General features: G+C 37.7%; 1 protein-coding gene across 28 annotated transcripts in view; it reads left to right on the forward strand.

Annotated features, from left to right (window-relative positions):
- The window catches only part of LOC138736934 (clathrin coat assembly protein AP180-like), a 209,066-nt gene that overhangs the window by 101,811 nt on the left and 89,065 nt on the right, over positions 1 to 18,190 (forward strand). For 25 of the 28 annotated variants that reach the window (XM_069887162.1, XM_069887167.1, XM_069887168.1 and 22 more), the window contains 4 exons: positions 4,863 to 4,974; positions 6,017 to 6,123; positions 8,073 to 8,114; positions 11,112 to 11,195. In XM_069887162.1, coding sequence (XP_069743263.1) covers positions 4,863 to 4,974; positions 6,017 to 6,123; positions 8,073 to 8,114; positions 11,112 to 11,195 — 345 coding nt within the window. The remainder of the gene's footprint in view (positions 1 to 4,862; positions 4,975 to 6,016; positions 6,124 to 8,072; positions 8,115 to 11,111; positions 11,196 to 18,190) is intronic. The other 3 variants (XM_069887157.1, XM_069887164.1, XM_069887170.1) reach the window with 1 other exon arrangement.

Here is an 18,190-nt window from a genome sequence, read left to right on the forward strand (position 1 = left end):
TTAATCTTTTTAAAAATTTTATTGCATTTTATGTATAGACAACAAAAAGTATAAGAACAAGAAAAATATACTGTATAGGTACAAAATAATTACAATGTATCCTAAAATAAAAATGAACATCACAACTAATGATTCACAGAATTCAATATTATATCTTTTGTTCCTGCATAAAAAAAATCTGTAACTAACTTACATATAACCCCTAAACTAAAAAGAAAAAGTCGCTGCGTCATTTTAAACCACCAAAATGGTAACAGTAACGGTACGTGGGGAATTGCTTTATATGTAAATAAGTTCAGGAAGAGATTATAAATGTTTTGTATGTAATATACAAAATTGTGAACTACTGTATTATTCATTATGTCTAATTTTCAAGGTTCAAGCAGGATAAGGTTCGGATCATCTATTGTGCATAACTGGGAGGGATAGAGTCCTTCCATCTTAGCAAAATACATCTTCTCCATTAAAGTGGCAAAAACTATTACTATTAAATCCAACACCGATAATCAACTGTTCTCTATCACCACACCAATTAAATCTGTAATGGGATGAGGTTGACTATTAATTGAGAAAATACTGGAAAATGCATTGAACATTTCCTTCCAATAGTGATCTAATGCTGAACAGGACCAAAACATAAGAAATAAAAAAGCAATCCCATTACGACATTATTGTCACATAAAGGGTTGATAATAGGAAAAATCTTAGCTAATTTATATTTGAATAAATGTTCTGTATGTATTATCTTGAACTGAATAAGTGAAAGATGTGCGCAAATGGAATGGACCAATTTTAAACACTTGCTCCATATATCCTTGGAAAGAATAGTTTGTAAGTTTATCTCCCAAGCACTCTTAATAAATGAATCCTATTAAACTCTTCTGACAACAATTTAACTGAAAAAATAAGTCAATACAATTACTATCATGGGCAGGAAATCTCAAAAAATCTTTAACTTGTAAATATCGAAAAGAATGGAAATTAGAGTGATAAATGCTCAAAAGTCATAAAACAGCTGTCTACAAATAAGTCAAAAAAATGAAGTGATACCCTTTTCTCTCCATTTATGAAATACGTGATCAAGCAAGATGGAGGAAAAAAGAAATTCTTAATAATTGGAGCGGATAAAGAAAAAATTTTCATTTCAAAATAGTGCCTGAATTGAAACCAAATTCATAATGAATTTATGACTATGAAACTGCTTAACTTCTTATTAATTTATTCACCTTTACCAAAGAAAACAAGGAAATCACCAAGTACTGTGTAGCCAAAGCAAATTTGTTAAAACTTTTCAGCTCCATGAATATCTGATTCTGGGCAGTCTGATTTATCTATATTCTTCTTTCTTTGGCTTGTCTTCACGGACGAAGATTTATGGAGGGGGTAAAAAGTCCACGTCAGCTGCAGGCTCGTTTGTGGCTGACAAGTCCGATGTGGGACAGGCAGACACGGTGGCAGCGGTTGCAGGGGAAAATTGGTTGGTTGGGGTTGGGTGTTGGGTTTTTCCTCCTTTGCCTTTTGTCAGTGAGGTGGGCTCTGCGGTCTTCTTCAAAGGAGGTTGCTGCCCGCCGAACTGTGAGGCGCCAAGATGCGCGGTTTGAGGCGATATCAGCCCACTGGCGGTGGTCAATGTGGCAGGCACCAAGAGATTTCTTTAGGCAGTCCTTGTACCCCTTCTTTGGTGCACCTCTGTCTCGGTGGCCATATTACACGATCTTGGGAAGGCGATGGTCCTCCATTCTGGAGACCTACCCAGCGCATTTGGATCTTCAGCAGCGTGGATTCGATGCTGTCGGCCTCTGCCATCTCGAGTACTTCGATGTTGGTGATGAAGTCGCTCCAATGAATGTTGAGGATGGAGCGGAGACAACGCTGGTGGAAGCGTTCTAGGAGCTGTAGGTGATGCCGGTAGAGGACCCATGATTTGGAGCCGAACAGGAGTGTGGGTATGACAACGGCTCTGTATATGCTAATCTTTGTGAGGGTTTTCAGTTGGTTGTTTTTCCAGACTCTTTTGTGCAGTCTTCCAAAGGCGCTATTTGCCTTGGCGAGTCTGTTGTCTATCTCGTTGTCGATCCTATCGATATAATGAATCCAGAAAATAATATATTTAATATTAATAGCCTGTAGCAAACATTTCATAGTGCGAAATGAAGAACAAGAAAATGATCAGACATAGTCAAGTTGAAGTTCAGTAAAAGTCGTTTACTCAAACAGTCACACACAGCTTTTTAAAACCCTGCACGTTCCAATGACATTATTGCATTGTGATGTCATGGCGCCACTCGGAACCTCCCGAGCTGGTTCGATTAAGCTTCTGGTGAGCAACTACAAGCCCAACAATCATGTTTCAGGTTAGGAAAAGCAAAGCCCCTATTTTTAAAAAATGTTGTAAGTGATATTTATTCAACCTTATGCCCTTGTTGTTCCAACCATATGAAGAGATAATAGATTTAACAGAGTCAAAAAAAAAAATTCTTTCATATAAATATAAGAATTGCCTAGAATAAATATAAAAATTTAGGCAGAACATTCATTTTGATGACATTAAATCTACCAACAAGCAGCATAGAAAGGGGGGAGCATTGAGATAAGGTTTTTTTCACTTACTTGTTTAACCTGTAACATAGGTTGCAACATAAGAATCTTGAGCATCTAAAATACTTTTAATCATGATCCCCACAGATATATGATTAGGCCATGTTATTTTTTTATTTGCTTATTAGACTAGCATGTTCTGGATTCTATATATTGATAGAGCATTTGAGTAAAAATCTTTGAATTCTCTTGTTAATCCTGATTTTCAGCAAAAATAATATTTCCATAATATCTTTGGCCTGATATAAAGCATCCGTTTTATTTATCCCACCCATCAAGAAAGATTAAACTCCTCTCATTATGACTTCAGATTATCTGCAGGGTATATGACTTGAATCACATTTTTATATAACTATATAATTTTTAAAATGTATAAACATTTTGGGATAGATTTACTCAGTTACAAGATACTGCTCATCAATCTCACAGCCTCCAGGAAGAAGTGATTTCCCAGCCTAGCAATGCTGTTTTTGATGCTTCTGTGCCATCTCCTTAATGGTTGAGAATCAGAGGTACTGTGTGCTGGATGGAAAGGGTCTTCTATAATTCCTTGAGTGCTATTTAAGCAATGTACCCAGTAAATGTCGTCATTAGAGAAAAGTTAGACCCCAGGGATCTTCTTGGCTATTTTGATGATCCTCTGTATTGACTTTTGATCCAATGCTTTCCAGTGTTATGAGCCCAAAGGACCCCAAAACCCAGCAGCAATAGACATTCACCAAGACAAGTATTAACTTAAACAAAAGTTATTTTTAATCAACTTTAAACATGAAAATAGAATCAAACTTTAACTTAACTCTATACTTAACTAACCCAAATTAACCCGCTTCTAATTCTAAGTGCACATGTATGATGTGTGTATAAATTTAAGAAAAGTACTATGGTTCACAGTTCAATCTCACTTCTCTTTCTTCCAAGTTCTCTGGATCCAGGCAATTCTTATACTGTGCACAGAATTTATCATGTATAATGTTCACCAGGCTTTGCTGCTTGAAAGGTAAATGTTTACCGCTCAAATTGATATTCCTCAGGGTTTGCAGAGAGAGATTTGTTGTTGCAGCTTTTCCACAACTGAGGTACCACCATTAGTCACCTCAATGTCTCACTGATGAAACTTGCCCCATCAGGTTCCAGATGGTAACCTCTTTCTTCAGGCTACCACAGAGTTACTTTTTGTTCTTCTTATTCCAAGAGAAACATCAGGCAGGTAGCACCTCCAGCCATCCAATGCTCTGGAACTTTCTATTTCCAACCAGCTCTTCCCGGCTTGCACTCTTCAGCTCCTTTCAGTGTTAGACACACAAGCTGAGAGGACTTGTCTTCTCTCTCTCCCCCCTTCTCTCCCCCCCCTCTCTCTCTCTCTCTCTCTCTCTCTCTCTCTCCAACTGAGACTGCCAGAAAGCCCATGTGACATTCTCACTTGCAAAATCCCCCATCCTCTTCAGCAAACCACAGGAGTTCTCCTCTCTTGGTCAAGATGTTGTCTTAGATAAACAAAACGCAGGAGTGACCTCTCTGTGAGCACACTGTAAGTACTTGCAGCCAGTTTGTCACCTCCAAAACAATGGCTATTCATTTCATGACATCATTTCAATTAGCACCTACTTGTGCATAAAATGTGCATTTGTGCTCTTCACTTTCTCCATGTTGGATCCATTGATGTGTAATGGAAAATAGTCAATCTTCATCCTCCTGAAGTCCAGTCATCTTCTTTGTCTTGTCCAAGTTAGAGACTCGGGTTGTTGTCCTCTCTCCATTTCATGAGCTGCTCAACCTCCTCTCTGTAAGTAAATTCATCGTTGTTGCCAACAAGGTGAACTACTGTTGGAACATTGCACCAGCTGGCTGAGTACACAGCTCTGAGATGCACCAGTGCTCAGTGTGATGGGCAACCCGGACTGACTTTGGTCAAGAAGTCCAGAATTGAGTTAGGAGTGTTGAGTTCCAGCGAGAGTAGTTTATCCACCAGTCTCTGAGGTATGATCATGTTGAATGCCAAGGTGAAGTCAGTGACCAGCAGCATATGGGGCTTCATTCTCTAGGTGGGTCAAGACAGTCATTTTGTAATTTAGTAATTTTGTTTGTCTTTTGTCATGACCCTTTTAACATTTAGCATTTAGCATTTTGTTTCTTTCATATGCATTGGGAAAATGCTTATTGCATTGTTGTACCTACAGCACATTCTGTGTTTCAATTTGTTTGGAACTAATTAATTACAGTTGTTGAATCTTGACTGTTAAATGCTTAAAATGTTTATATTCTAGGTGAGCCCTGGTGAATTGTCAAATGGAGTGATCAATGCTGCTTTCTTGCTACTTTTCAAAGACCTCATCAAATTATTTGCATGTTACAATGATGGAATCATTAATTTGTTAGGTAAGTAATATCAAAAATCAACTTGCTCACCCATGTAAATTACTGGTATCCATGTGAGGATCCATGGAGCAACTGCATCAGTTTGATTTGTTAATGAAGTGTTTGTTTTTTTATGTAAAGAAGTACAATGTGCAGATGCAATGTATCAATGAGCTTTTGGAAAGCGACTATTTTACATGCAAAGAAGTTGCTCAGATTGAAGTTCTGAAAAAGTCGATATGTAAATATAATTTATCTTTGAAACCCATAGTTTAAATTGATAGCCAAAGCCTTAATTTTCCTTGGAACAAAGATTCTTTAAAATATGTCCCTTCTTTAAATTTGATGGTTGTATCAAGTGATTTAAGAGAGAGAAAAGTGACAAGATATCTGACACTTTGCAACTTCATTGATGTAACCTTGAAATGGTTAGTGTTTAACAACCTACATACACTAGTAATTCTTCATATGATTAAGGTTTCAGGTTCAAACCTAACTCCACAAACTTGATCCTGAATATTTTTTAGTACATTCTTCTAAACTAAGAAAGGGGAGAAATTTGCAAAATTTCAGTGTTTCACCACATATTCTAGCTGGATTTTGCCTGAAAAATTCCATGGTCTTTACCAGAGGTGACACCAAGATCTCTCCTTTTGTGTTTTTTTTTCTCTTTTTCTTCCCTACCCCCTACCATGCGTGGTCTCTTTGCTTGTCTGTCCACCTTTCCCATCTTCTATCCTATACCCCATACTGCTTGATATACATTATATCGCCTCTTCCTATTTAGTTTCGATAAAGCGTGCCAACCCACAACATTGACTGACCATGTCTATCCTTGGATGCTGTGTTACCTATTGACTCCAGCTTTTCCATGGTTGCTCATGGCTGAGGATACTTGGAGCATATGAGTCAAATTTAGTTAAAATAGCATTTTAGCATTCACTGTGGCACTGAATTATTGCTGTTAATGCAGTTTTGTCAGACAGAATATTTGGACACCATGTATGAGAAGGTGTTACACTTGATATTATTTAATAAAATTAGTGATTTCTTTGATTTTTAGAAAAATACTTTGAAATGAAGAAGGGACAATGTAAAGAAGCACTAGAAATTTACAGAAAATTCCTCACTAGAATGACAAGAGTCTCAGAATTTCTTAAAGTTGCTGAAGTAAGTAATTAATAATAAGAACATTTGCAGACTTTAAAAAAAACTATGACCAAAAAGGATCTGGTTGAAAAGAGGTGAAGTAATTCTGTGATCATGATATTTGTAAAATCTTTAACATCTATGAGAGCATCCCACAATCGAAATGAACTTGCAAGGGGAATGTGGCCATTAGGTCAGAGTAGTTGCAACTGGACCCATGTTCTTTGAGACGCTGTTCTTGATCGTGTTTTACTGCAAACTATACTTTTCAACCTTGTCGCCACCTCTAATGTCATGTAAAAATTATACGCTAGCTGAAAAAAAATAATATTTGAAGTAGATATATCCAAGTTAAAATTTTAAACTTGGCAGAGTGGAATTTGAATTACATATCTGGTGTACTAATATCAGAGAGCTTGCCATATTATTTTCAACAAACTTATTGTCAAGATAATCCTTCACCTCTTCTCAGTGGCTGAACACCCCTAATGAGTGTAAATTTCAGTAATCCAGAGGCATACTCACAATGATCTTTATGCTATCAATTTCTGGAGAATTGTGGAGAACAGCATCAGCTGCTCTAGCCTTCAATAAACACAGAAGCCTTCCTCCCAGTCAAATGCCAAAATTGCTGTTTGTAGAAATTCATCTTTATCTTGTACCTGCTCCAGAATGATATGGATGCTATGAGCATTACCAGTGGGTCCACATGGACTGGTGTCCTTGCTCCCAAATATCATTTTTACTCACCATATTGCTCTACCAAACAGTTAATTTGCAAGACGTATGGGAAATTATTCAACTGTAGGGTTATCAAGCTGCAGTCAGCAAGCAATGCTTGTGTCGGTGCATGTTCAAACATTAAGTTCTAAATTAACTAGAGCATCCAAAAGAATGGGGCTTCCTGATGTGGGAATCCGTAGCCCAAGACTACTCAGATGGAGAAGGAACTCTTTTTCTATTACTCTTGATAACAGTGTTGACGAATATGTCTATTCTTGAATGTATACAGTTAATTTACTAAACAAAACAAGATGCAAGATTATTTTAATAGCCCTTAAATAACCCCTGAGGCAGAATTCCAAAATTAAATTTGTCATTTTGAAGCAACATTTTTGGATTTGCAAATAGTTCAGTTTTCAAGTCCAAAGGTAATATTTATTTTGAACCATCGAATTACCACATCTACAGAAGCTTAACCCACAGTTCAGTATCTAATATACAGTCATTGGCAATAAAAATCATTTAATTAATAATTCCCACATTTAACTTTTAAAGTATTGTGGACCGTAGAATTTTATTTATTTCCCAAATGTTTGGAGAGAAAAAAAATCACTAATTCCTTTCCAGTCACAAAGATGGAATGACATGCATAATCATAATATCAAGTCTTCAAAACATCAGCTTGTGTAAATGGAAGATGACATCCATTCCTCAGGCTTTGGACTTCACTGGAACACTAGAAAATCAAACAGATCACAGTGCCACAGGGCTGGAGATTTAGTGTCAGGCAACTGGAAGTTTGAAGTTATCCTTGCAAGCCAAGACTTGTTTGTTAAAATAATCAGCCATTGGGCTTGGTTTCCCACTAGAAAAGAGGATGTGTATTCTTAAGCATATTGTGATGTAATTGTTTAGCTTTGGAGCTTAAAATGTCATGTCCATCTATCTTGATCAGGTATTTTAACTCCTTTAAATTATGTGCTCGAGATATTACTTAGTTTTCCATTTGCTCTAAACTCCATCGCAGTAGCTCCATGGTAAAAGAATGACCCATGCAAGATATCACAGCCATACTGTAATCCCTGGGGACCTAATGAGCAACAGGTTTTTAAATACATCACAGATGAAAATGTTGCATTGTTAATCATTGAGATCATGTGTAATGCCAGAATAATTAAATTCACATTTGTTAAGAACATTTTTAGAGTTGTTATGGCAGAAAATAATTTGTTGTTTTTATTTTACAGCAAGTAGGTATTGATAAGGGTGACATTCCTGATCTTTCTCAGGTACGTTTCCTATTCCTCTTCTTTCAATCTAGAATTTTGATAACTCCTTATACAAGTGTACACTAATCCAGCAAGATTTGTTTAATATCCTGCTCTTTTGAGAACCCATAGTGTTTTACATAGCATAATGGACATATTTGGAGATGTGAATTTTCCCCATGGAAACAGGAAAATTTAAATAATATGGGAATAAAAGACTGCTGTAGAAATGATAAGCAAGTTGTCACCTTATCATAAGAACTCATCTAATTCATTAATGACCTTGGAGGAAGGTCTGCTGCCACTTACCAGGCCTGGTTGATGTTTATTGCCCGACTCACTAATTGTGATTGACTAATTCCCCTCTGAAATGGCCTCGAAGACTAAAGTGCAGGATGCAGTTAGCAGTTCACAAGTAGTTTATATGGGGGGGAGAAAAGATATGTTACCATTTGCATGTGTTACTTGTGATACAGGATAATTTACAGACAGCCTCGAGAGAAGGAAAATTGCATCTGACCACTAAATACTTCCCACCCATATTTTAAATGTTACTAATGAAACCTTAAAAAAGTTGAACGTGCTTTTGCAAAAGGTTGTAGAAGACGTGCTCCTACGTTCCGTCTTATTTTAAGATGCTGATTGTTTCTGAGAAGGTGAACACTAAAGTGTTGCTACATCAACAACTCTGTAGTAGAGAAAGTAGAAAGCACCAAGTTCCTTGGACCTATCGTGGACATTCAACATCTCCTCGCTTGTCAGGAAGGCGCAACAGCGACTGCACCTCCTGAGAAGACTAAAGCGAGCAAGGCTACCAGCCACTGTTATTTCAACATTTTATAGGAACGCTATCGAGAGCATCATAGTGTGGTACAGTTCCTGCAGAGAAAGGGATTGGAGGTCAATCCACAGGACCATAAGAATAGCAGAGAGGATCAATGGAGTCTCCCTCTCTACCCTCCCCACCCCCCCCAATCGATGTGATCTACCTGGATCGTTGTCATTATCTGAAGAGAGTGCCCAAAATCATTGAGGATCCCTTCCTCCCTGCACCCAGCACCTTTTAGCTGTTCCTCTTGGGAAAGAGATACAGGAGTATCAGAGCCAGCACCAAGATGAGGAACAGCTTCTTCCCACGGACAGTAAGAATGTTGAATAACTAAAGGAACTGCTCACACTAACCATCTGAGACTCTCGTATTCATTAAACAACATTTTTTTATTTGTATAAATCAATACTTGCAAACGTATTGTTTGTCCGTATGTGTGTTATGTCTTCTTGTATGTTTGTGTGTTTGGCACCGAGGACTGGAGAATGCAATTTCATCAGGTTGTGCTTGTAGAATCAGATGACAATAAACTTGATTTTATTTAATGGTTTCAGCAGCATTAAAAAAAAAAGGCAAAACCCCAATGAAACTTACTTTTCAGAATTTACTTTTACTGAATATTAAGGGAATGGTTCTTCCTTGCATGAGTTTTTTAATCATATTTAAAATGTTGGTTGTTTCAGTAGGATTATGATGCTGCAATATGACGATGAAAGCATTATTAGTAGCATTATTATTTCAATTACAAGGAAAAGAGGACCTGCTAAATGTGTTAAATGCACCCTTTTTTCTATATCCATAAGCTGCAATCTGGACAACATTTTTGTTGGTGAATTACCGGAGTGGGAAAGCTAATTAGGATTGGTGATTTGTAAATTAACTTTTCCTCCTGCAAACATGAAAGCTCTTAAGTAGACTGTCCTTCAGCTTCTTGTTCCTCCACAAAATGTTCTGTAAAATAAAGCCCCAAAGCAAATACTGTACTGTATTTAAAAACTCGAGTTAGCCATGAATGTTTTTACAGGTTTGAGAAACTGCATGGCAAAAATCTATTATATCTTGCATGTATACTTTATTTATGTATAATTTATTCTTGTATATTTTACATACCCTTTTGATGAATTAATATTGGACAACGTTAAAAAAAATTGTCATTTAATTTTAGAAACTTCCAGAACTATTAAAATCTTCTTGAAATTTGCACTTAATGTTTATGGAAGTTTGCAGTTAAGCAAAACTTATTTAATAATTTTATTGAATTTGAGTTTTTAATACAATTTATACTGCCATTATCGTTTGTACTTCCGTATTTAACACAATTGCGACAATAGACAAAATTTTACTGACTGAAATGAGGCAGTAGATAGTGTTAATCCAATTAAATCTTCATTGTATTGATGCATGAAAAAGAATGTAGAATGTTCAATGCCTTTACTTTAAGTTTTCACTGTTGCCTGTGTTTTGTCATTTTAATTTTGAATTCGATGAAGATGTGTGATTATGAACGGCTCACTAAATGAGCTTGAAGGATTTTGAGATTAAAATGCTCAGAAGTTAACAACTGACCTAAGTGCTGTTTATTCAGTGTAAGACTGAGTCTTGTAGGTTAAAATCTCCAATCTCTCTTTTGTTGCAGTAATCATTTGTATTAACTTTAATTTTGTTAAATAACCAAGTCTATCTGTTTTCTACTGGTATTTGGTGACTTGTGAAACCCAACCTTAAATTTGTTGCACACCTTTTTGAGTTTCTCTCCTGTATTACTCCTGTTGTCCAGTATGGTATCACCTTAGGGAACATTGTTAGAGGAATATGTCATGTGGAAGAGCACCTATTTCATTTGCCATAGTAGCTTTCCTTATGCTTGTAAAATATAATTGTTGGCTTTATTATTATTGCTGCAATAGTATTTACAAATTGTAAGGTGTAAGCAAATAGTTAAAGAAAATTTGAACTTAAAATATGTTGCATAAAAATAATTTCATAGAAAAGCAAAATACTGCTTTGTTTGCTTTATGTTAATACTTTGTTAACTGAAGACCAAAGTAGGTTCCAGGACTTCCTGATATTGTGAACTGTGTTAGTTAAAATATCCATGATAAATCTTAGCCATAGCCTACTTATCAATAGCGATATATAAATTGTGTATGATTGCTCATTATTTTTATCGTAACTCTTTGAAAATGCAGGTAATACATCGGAGAATTCTTGCCGACCTTAAAAACACTGACTCAGAAAATACACCTTTAAAAGATTGTACCATTGATAATCGGGTAACCTTCCATACATTATCTACTATACTTCTGGTGTGCTGACCTTTCTGCTAATAAGATCTAAGGTTACTGGATTTGACTGCAGAACTGTATACTTCAATATTAAGAATAGTTCCTAATCTGGTAACTGACCTTGTGCAGATAGAGGTTTCAAAATTCAAAACCCTGGGAGCATCTGGTAAATAATGCATCCTGTTTTTTTCAGCTTGCTCTTCACTGCAAATCAAATGACTTGTATCCTTCCAAAAGCATTAAAAATTTTGATCTTTTGATGCTTTACAATCCAGGTTATTCTCTTTGAAACATTCAACCCTGAATTCTAAAATGATGTATCCAACTTCCAATTAAAGGTATATTGACTGCTGCACCTGGATCTTAATTTTTCATGACGTAGTTACTAATTTCATTTCGTGCTCTTTATAATAGCTCATTCAAATAACCAACTATTAAGTAAATTCTGCTAATGTTGATTGAAATTGTTAGAAATGTTTTAAGTTAACATGGATATATTCCTGGCGATTGACGTAAGTACCATGTATCCTAGGACATGGGAAGCTAGGGAAGACATTGTAAAGGCCCTGGTGAAGGTTTTGCACAATTTTTAGTCACAGATGAGCTATTTGAAGGCTGGAGGGTGGATATTATTGTGCTTTAATTTAAGATAGGCAGCAAGAAACTTCAGGATGATGAACCTAACATGAGTAGAAAATGCCTGGAAAGGATTATAAAGGACTGAATCTACCAGCATTTGGAAGGATTTATTGGGGATTATCAGCATAGCCTTGTGCATGGTATATTGAGTCTGAGAAATTAGAATGTTTTGAAGAGTTGACAGGATTGATGAGAGCAAAGCAATGGATGATGTCTTTAAGGACGTTATCAAGGCCTTTGACAATTTCCTACTTGGAAGGCTAGTCCAGAAGATGAAATTACATGGGATCCAAGATGAACAAGCCCATTGGATTCAAACTGACTTCGAGTCACAGGGTGCTAGTAAAAGGTTGTTTTTCAGATTGGAGTCCTCCGACCAGTGGTGTGCCACAGGGGTTGGGTGTTAGGTCTAACGTTATTTATCATTTGAATGATTTGGAAGGCAAAGCAGTTAGATGCAAGATGTACAGATTTAGAAAATGATCAATGAACAGAAGATTTAATCTGGAGTGGAATAAAAAAATGACTAAATTCAAACTAGTATTATTATCCTTTGAAATATTTTAAAAAAGAACAATGGTTGTAATCCTCAATTTTTGTTCACAGTTTTGAGATCCAGTAATGATTTGTTGAATGCTGAAGTAACTGTTATAGTTAAAAACACAATGCTGGAGAAACTCAGTAGGTCAGTTTACTTTATATAGCAAAGATACAGAACCAATGTTTCGGGTGTGAACCCTTCATCAAGGTATGAACAAAATGTAGGCAGGTCCCCATACAGAATGGTGGGAGGTGGAGGGACACGAGCCCACAGACGGAAGGTAATAGGAGGATGAGAGAGAGTGAGCACACCAACAAACAGAGGAAGGAGAGATGGCTTCATGAATGGAGAGTGTAAGGGGAGGAGAGCTGGATGAAAAAAGATACAGGGATGGAGAAGAGAGGGAAAACTTAGAGTGGACTCATAGAAACCAGAGAAGTCGACGTTAATGGCATCCAGTTGGAGAGTGTCCAGACAAAATGTTAGGTGTTGCTCCTCTAATTTAAGGGCAGCCTTAGTTTGACAATACTTGAGGCCATGCAGAGACATGTCTGTGCAGGAGTGGGATGCAGAATTGAAACTCTTGGCCACTTGGGGGGGGGGGGGGTCCCTGTCATTGATGTGGACAGTCCGAAGTGAACTTTTAGTCTGCGTCCAGTCTCCTATGTAGAGAAGACCATGACAAGAGAACCTGATGCAGTCCTGTAGATTTACATGTGAAGTGTTGTTTCATTTGCAAGGACTATTTGGATCCCCGAATGGTAATGAGGGAGGAATGTGAGTGCCTGGAAAGGATTATAAAGGACTGAATCTACCAGCATTTGGAAGGATTTCCTCTCCTGCAGAGGAAGGTGCCAAGAAGACAATTGATGGGAAAGGATGAGTAAACGAGGGTGGTCACGGAGTGAACAGTCCCTACTGGAGGTGGAGAAGGGAAGATGTGTCTGGTGGTGGGATCATGTTTTAGGTTACAAAAATTCTGGAAGATAATGTGTTGGATGCAGAGGCTAGTGGAGCACTCATCTAAGAGAGGGAACAAAGTAGGACAGCAGCTGCTGCATCTCCTGTTCTTGTACAGCAGGACACCATTGGATTGGAAGACAAGTACTGAGGGTAATTAAGGTCAAGGGGAATCTTGTTATTGTTGCATTTTGGACAGAGGAGCCAGGCCAAATGAGTGGGAAATGGAGGAGATGCCAATGAGGGCTGAGTTGGTGGTAGAGGGGAGGCCATTTTTTTGAAAGAAGGAGAACATCTCGGATGATCTGGACTAGAAGTCCACATCTCGGGAGCAGATATGACAGAGACAAAGGAATTGAAGGAATTATGTATAGTCAAGGTAGTTGTGGGAGTTTGTAAGTCTATATATAAAAAAAAATTATTTTGAAAGCTTGTCTCCCAAGATGGAGATAGAGACTAACTAGCTGGAGTGTTCACAGATATTTTCAACTTCTCATTGCTGCAGTCAAAAGTTCCCACCTGCTTTAAAAGGGCATCAATCATCCCAGTGCCCAAGCAGAGTAGTGTGAGCTGCCTCAACAACTATCACACAGTGGCACTAACTTCTACTGTGATGAAATACTTTGAGAGGCTGGTCATGGCCAGAATTAACACGCATTTAAACAAAGATCTGAACCCACTGCAATTCGCCTATCGTCACAATCACTCCACACGAGATGCAATATCACTGGCTCTCCACTCAGCTCTGGATCACCTCGAAAACAGCAACTCATACATACATCTGCTCTTCATTGATGACATCTCAGCCTTCAATACCATTATTCCCTCAGTGCTGGTCAAGAAACTACAAACACTGGACCTCTGTACTTCCCCTCTGTAACTGGATCCTTGACTTTCTTATCGGAAGACCACAAACAGTACGAATTAGAAGCAACGTCTCCTCTTCACTAATTATCAGCGCAGCCGCACCCAAAGGATGTGTGCTTAGCCCACTGTTCTTCTCATTATACACGCATGACTGTGAGGCCAGGCTCAATTTCAGTGCTATCTAGAAGTTTGACAATGACAAATTCTGGCTGGTTGCATCACTGTCTGGTGTGGATATGCCAAATCTCAGGACAAGAAAATACTCCATAAGGTTGTTAACTCGGCCTGCGACATCACAGGTGCCATTGAGGACATCTACATGAGGCGGTGTCTTAAAAAAGCAGCCTCTATCTTCAAAGACCCCCACCACCCAGGCCATGGCCTCTTCACTCTGCTACCATTAGGAAGGAGGTACGGGAGCCTAAAGATGAGCACTCAGCGGCACAGTTAGCTTCTTCCCCACTACCATCAATGAACTAAAGACACTGCCTTACTTTTCGTGCACTACCATTTTTATTTTTTTTTAATATATTAGTATTGTAAGATGATTCATATTATGAATGTTTGCACTTCAATGATGCAGCAAAACACCAAATTGCAAAACTTGTTCATGACAATGAATTCTGATTCTGAGAGATCAAGAAAGGAGAGATTGTTGTCTTGAGATGGACCAAGTGAATTTGAGGTCAGTGTGAAAGTTAGCAAAAACGGATTAAAGTTGATGAGCTCATCACGGGTGCATGAGGCAGCATCAATGTAGCAGAAGAAGAGTTGAAGAGCTTTGCCAGAACTTGTTTCAGCTTCATTTTAAGTGCAGAAAGCAATGGATTAATGGAATAGGTAAGTTTTGGAGAAAATTGAAATGCAAAGTGACTGGAAACCCAAGGCAATGAAGAACAAATAAATCATTAACTGGAAGCAGTATCTAGAGCACTCATCTAAGAGAGGGAACAAAGCAGGACAGCAGCTGCTGCATCTCCTGTTCTTCAGAATTCCATTGGATTGGAAGGCAGGTATTGGGGGGATATTGATCCATTAAATGGAGATGCTGATTTGATGGAAATTAAAGATAATTTTGTCCATGTTCTGGATAGTAGGTGACTGTACCAGAAATTAAATGAATTGCTGAGGCCAGCAGCTATCAGTTGAGTAGGGTCCTTGTTGAGAAAGGAGGATTGTTTTGAAAGTACTTATTTGAAAGATGGTATTGAGCGAATAGTTGCCCTCATAGAAAGCAAGAAAGGAGGTGTCTAATAAAATGCCTTGTTTAAAGTCAATAGGCTTGTAGTATATGCCTGTGTGTGTACATATATATATTACCAACAAATAGAGATAATTTACAAAAGTGTTCAAGCTGGAATCTGTCAAGGCCAAAGACATTTGGAATTTGGAAATGGTGGCAGCTGATGGAATTTTCCCATGGAATTAAGACATATATCAGTGTGCTGGGAAAAAGATGAGGGAGGAAATCGGAGCATGATTGAAATTGTCACTCCTGCTAACTTTCTCCCTATCCCCTTTCTACACTTGTTCCCATCCCCACTCCCTCATCCATCTCCAATGGAAGCAGGCATAGCTGTGGCCTGAATTACTTCCTGTTGCAACATATTTTTGTTTGAAGGGAATGGATTGGAAAAGTTCCAAGAAAATGTTGAGCAAGGTGCAAGAGAACTGTGGTAGATGGAAAAATGGTCTGAGATTATGTGTATTGTCTTGTAGTACAGAAGCTGGCCATTAAAGTGCTCAGCTGGACACATAAATGCTGTCAGCAACCATGCTTCCACTGCTCTCACAGTACCTGCTATTTTTTGAATGATAAATTCCCCCTGAATTTCTTTAATTCCCATAAAGCTATGTCCTCTGACTTTATTCATCTCTAAGGGTAGACTGCAGGAAATTTTTCCTTTATCTCTACCTTTCATAGTTTTCTATGGTACAGCACATTAAAAGCCCTTCGGCTTATGGTGTTCTGCCTGCCTCTATAAGCCTATTCTATGGTCAATCTAAGCCTTCCCTCCCTCAAAGTCCCTAATCCTCCATTTTTCATGTATCTATGTGCCTAAGTTTTTAAAATATCCCTATTAACAACCTTCAGTCAAGAGAAAGCAGACTTAACCTCTTCAGTCTCTCCTTGTAACTGAAAGGCTCCATCCCAGTAAACATCGTGGTGAATCTCCTTCGCACCATGAATTCCCAGTGTGTGATATTTCTTATTCATTTCAGTTTGTTTTCTGTAACAAATTTTTTTACACCTCTTTTGTGTTGTTAGGCTTTGCTTTCGTTTCTTGTTTTTTTTTTCGCTCTTTCACAGTCTTTCAGAACTTTCATATTTATCCATTTTATTTTTCTGTTCTCTGCTAACTGCAGGATTGCGCATTTCAACTGCATGATGAGAGTTTTGTGCTTTGGTTGTCATGTTTTCAATGATTTTCAAGTGGATTCTTTAGATATGACTGCTTGAAAAGGATTTTAGGTTAAAAAAAACATTTTTATAGCTGCTCTGTTACTTTTTGTTTATTTTCTCTCAACTAGAGCTATAGGATATGTTTGAGGCTTTTTCATCTTCTGAAAAGACACCCCAAATTGAGAAAATTGTTTTTTTTTTCTTGTAAAAGTAGAGTACTGAAGATTTTGAAATCAAACAAAAATTGTAAAGAATGAGTAATATGTTGTACAGCATTTTCACACAGAGAGAATACAATGTTTTGAAAGATTATTAATCTGAAATATTAAAATTATTACCACAAATATTGCCTGATATATTTCTGGGTGCCTTGACTTTTTGTTTCTTGTGAAAATTGTTCCTTGTTTCCCTCAGCCTGCTGCTAATAGCATTGGCTAAAGGACGCAGAATATCAGTCATATGAAGGAGGAGGTGTTCGCAGTCTTGAGCTGCGTAAATTTTGAAAAAAATTCCTACAGCTGAACAAAGTACAATTTAGAGCTTTGTGGAAGCAATAGAAAAAAATTGCTGAGAAGAGATTTTTTTATACATGGGCAAGGTACTGGAAAACTAGAGGGTGGCTTATGTGTTTTTATTTAAGAAAAGTTGTAAGGACAAGCCAGAGAGCTATAGTCTAGTGAGCCTCATGTCAGTTGAGCAAAAATTACTGGAGAAGATTCAAAAGGCCAGGACTGATAAGGAATAGTCAGCATAGCTTTGGGCATGTTCCACAATTTTTTTTTTCTTTTTGAAAAGTTGATCACGAGCATTGATGAGGATAAGGCAGACATCATAGCCCACATGGACTTCAGCTACTTTTTTTGACAAGGTTCCATCAGGTGAGATTGCATGGGGACTGCAGTGAGTTAACCTATTGGTTATAAAATTGGCTTGGTGGAAGGAGTCAGAGGGTGGTAGTGGAGGACTAATTTTTTAGATTGAAGACTTGTGAAAATTGGTGCACAACTGGAATTAGTGCTAGGTCCCTTGTTTGTCAGAAACTAATTTGGATGAGAATGAGTGGCAGGATTACTCAAAAATTGGCAGTGTGTGGATAGTGAAGAAAGTTATCTTGGTTACAGTATCAGTTCAACTGGGAAAACAAGCAAAGCATGGCAGATGGAATTTAATTTGGACAAGTTTGAAATGATACATCCTTTTAAGTTAAACTAGGACAGAACATGCACAGTAAATGGATGGGGCCTGGGCAGAGTTGTAGGAAAGGGAAACCCTAGAGTTTGTACACAGTTAAGCAAACAAGGTGGTTAAGAAGGCATATTGTATAGCTGTCTTTATCAATCAGGGCATTGAGTATAGGCATTGAAGTATTGTTACCATTGTACAAGATGTTGAGACTGCATAGTTTTTGATTTTGTTTGCCATGCTACAGGTAGGATATGAGAGGATGAAGATTCACAAGGATATTTCTGGGACTGAAGGGATTGTGTTATCACGAGAGGCTGAATAGGCTGGGATGTGCAATACATGTAACTCAGCAGGCCATGCATCATCCATAGGAAGTAAAAGGTAACC

Source organism: Narcine bancroftii, chromosome 6 (genome assembly GCF_036971445.1).
Source record: "Narcine bancroftii isolate sNarBan1 chromosome 6, sNarBan1.hap1, whole genome shotgun sequence".
NCBI lineage: Eukaryota > Metazoa > Chordata > Chondrichthyes > Torpediniformes > Narcinidae > Narcine > Narcine bancroftii.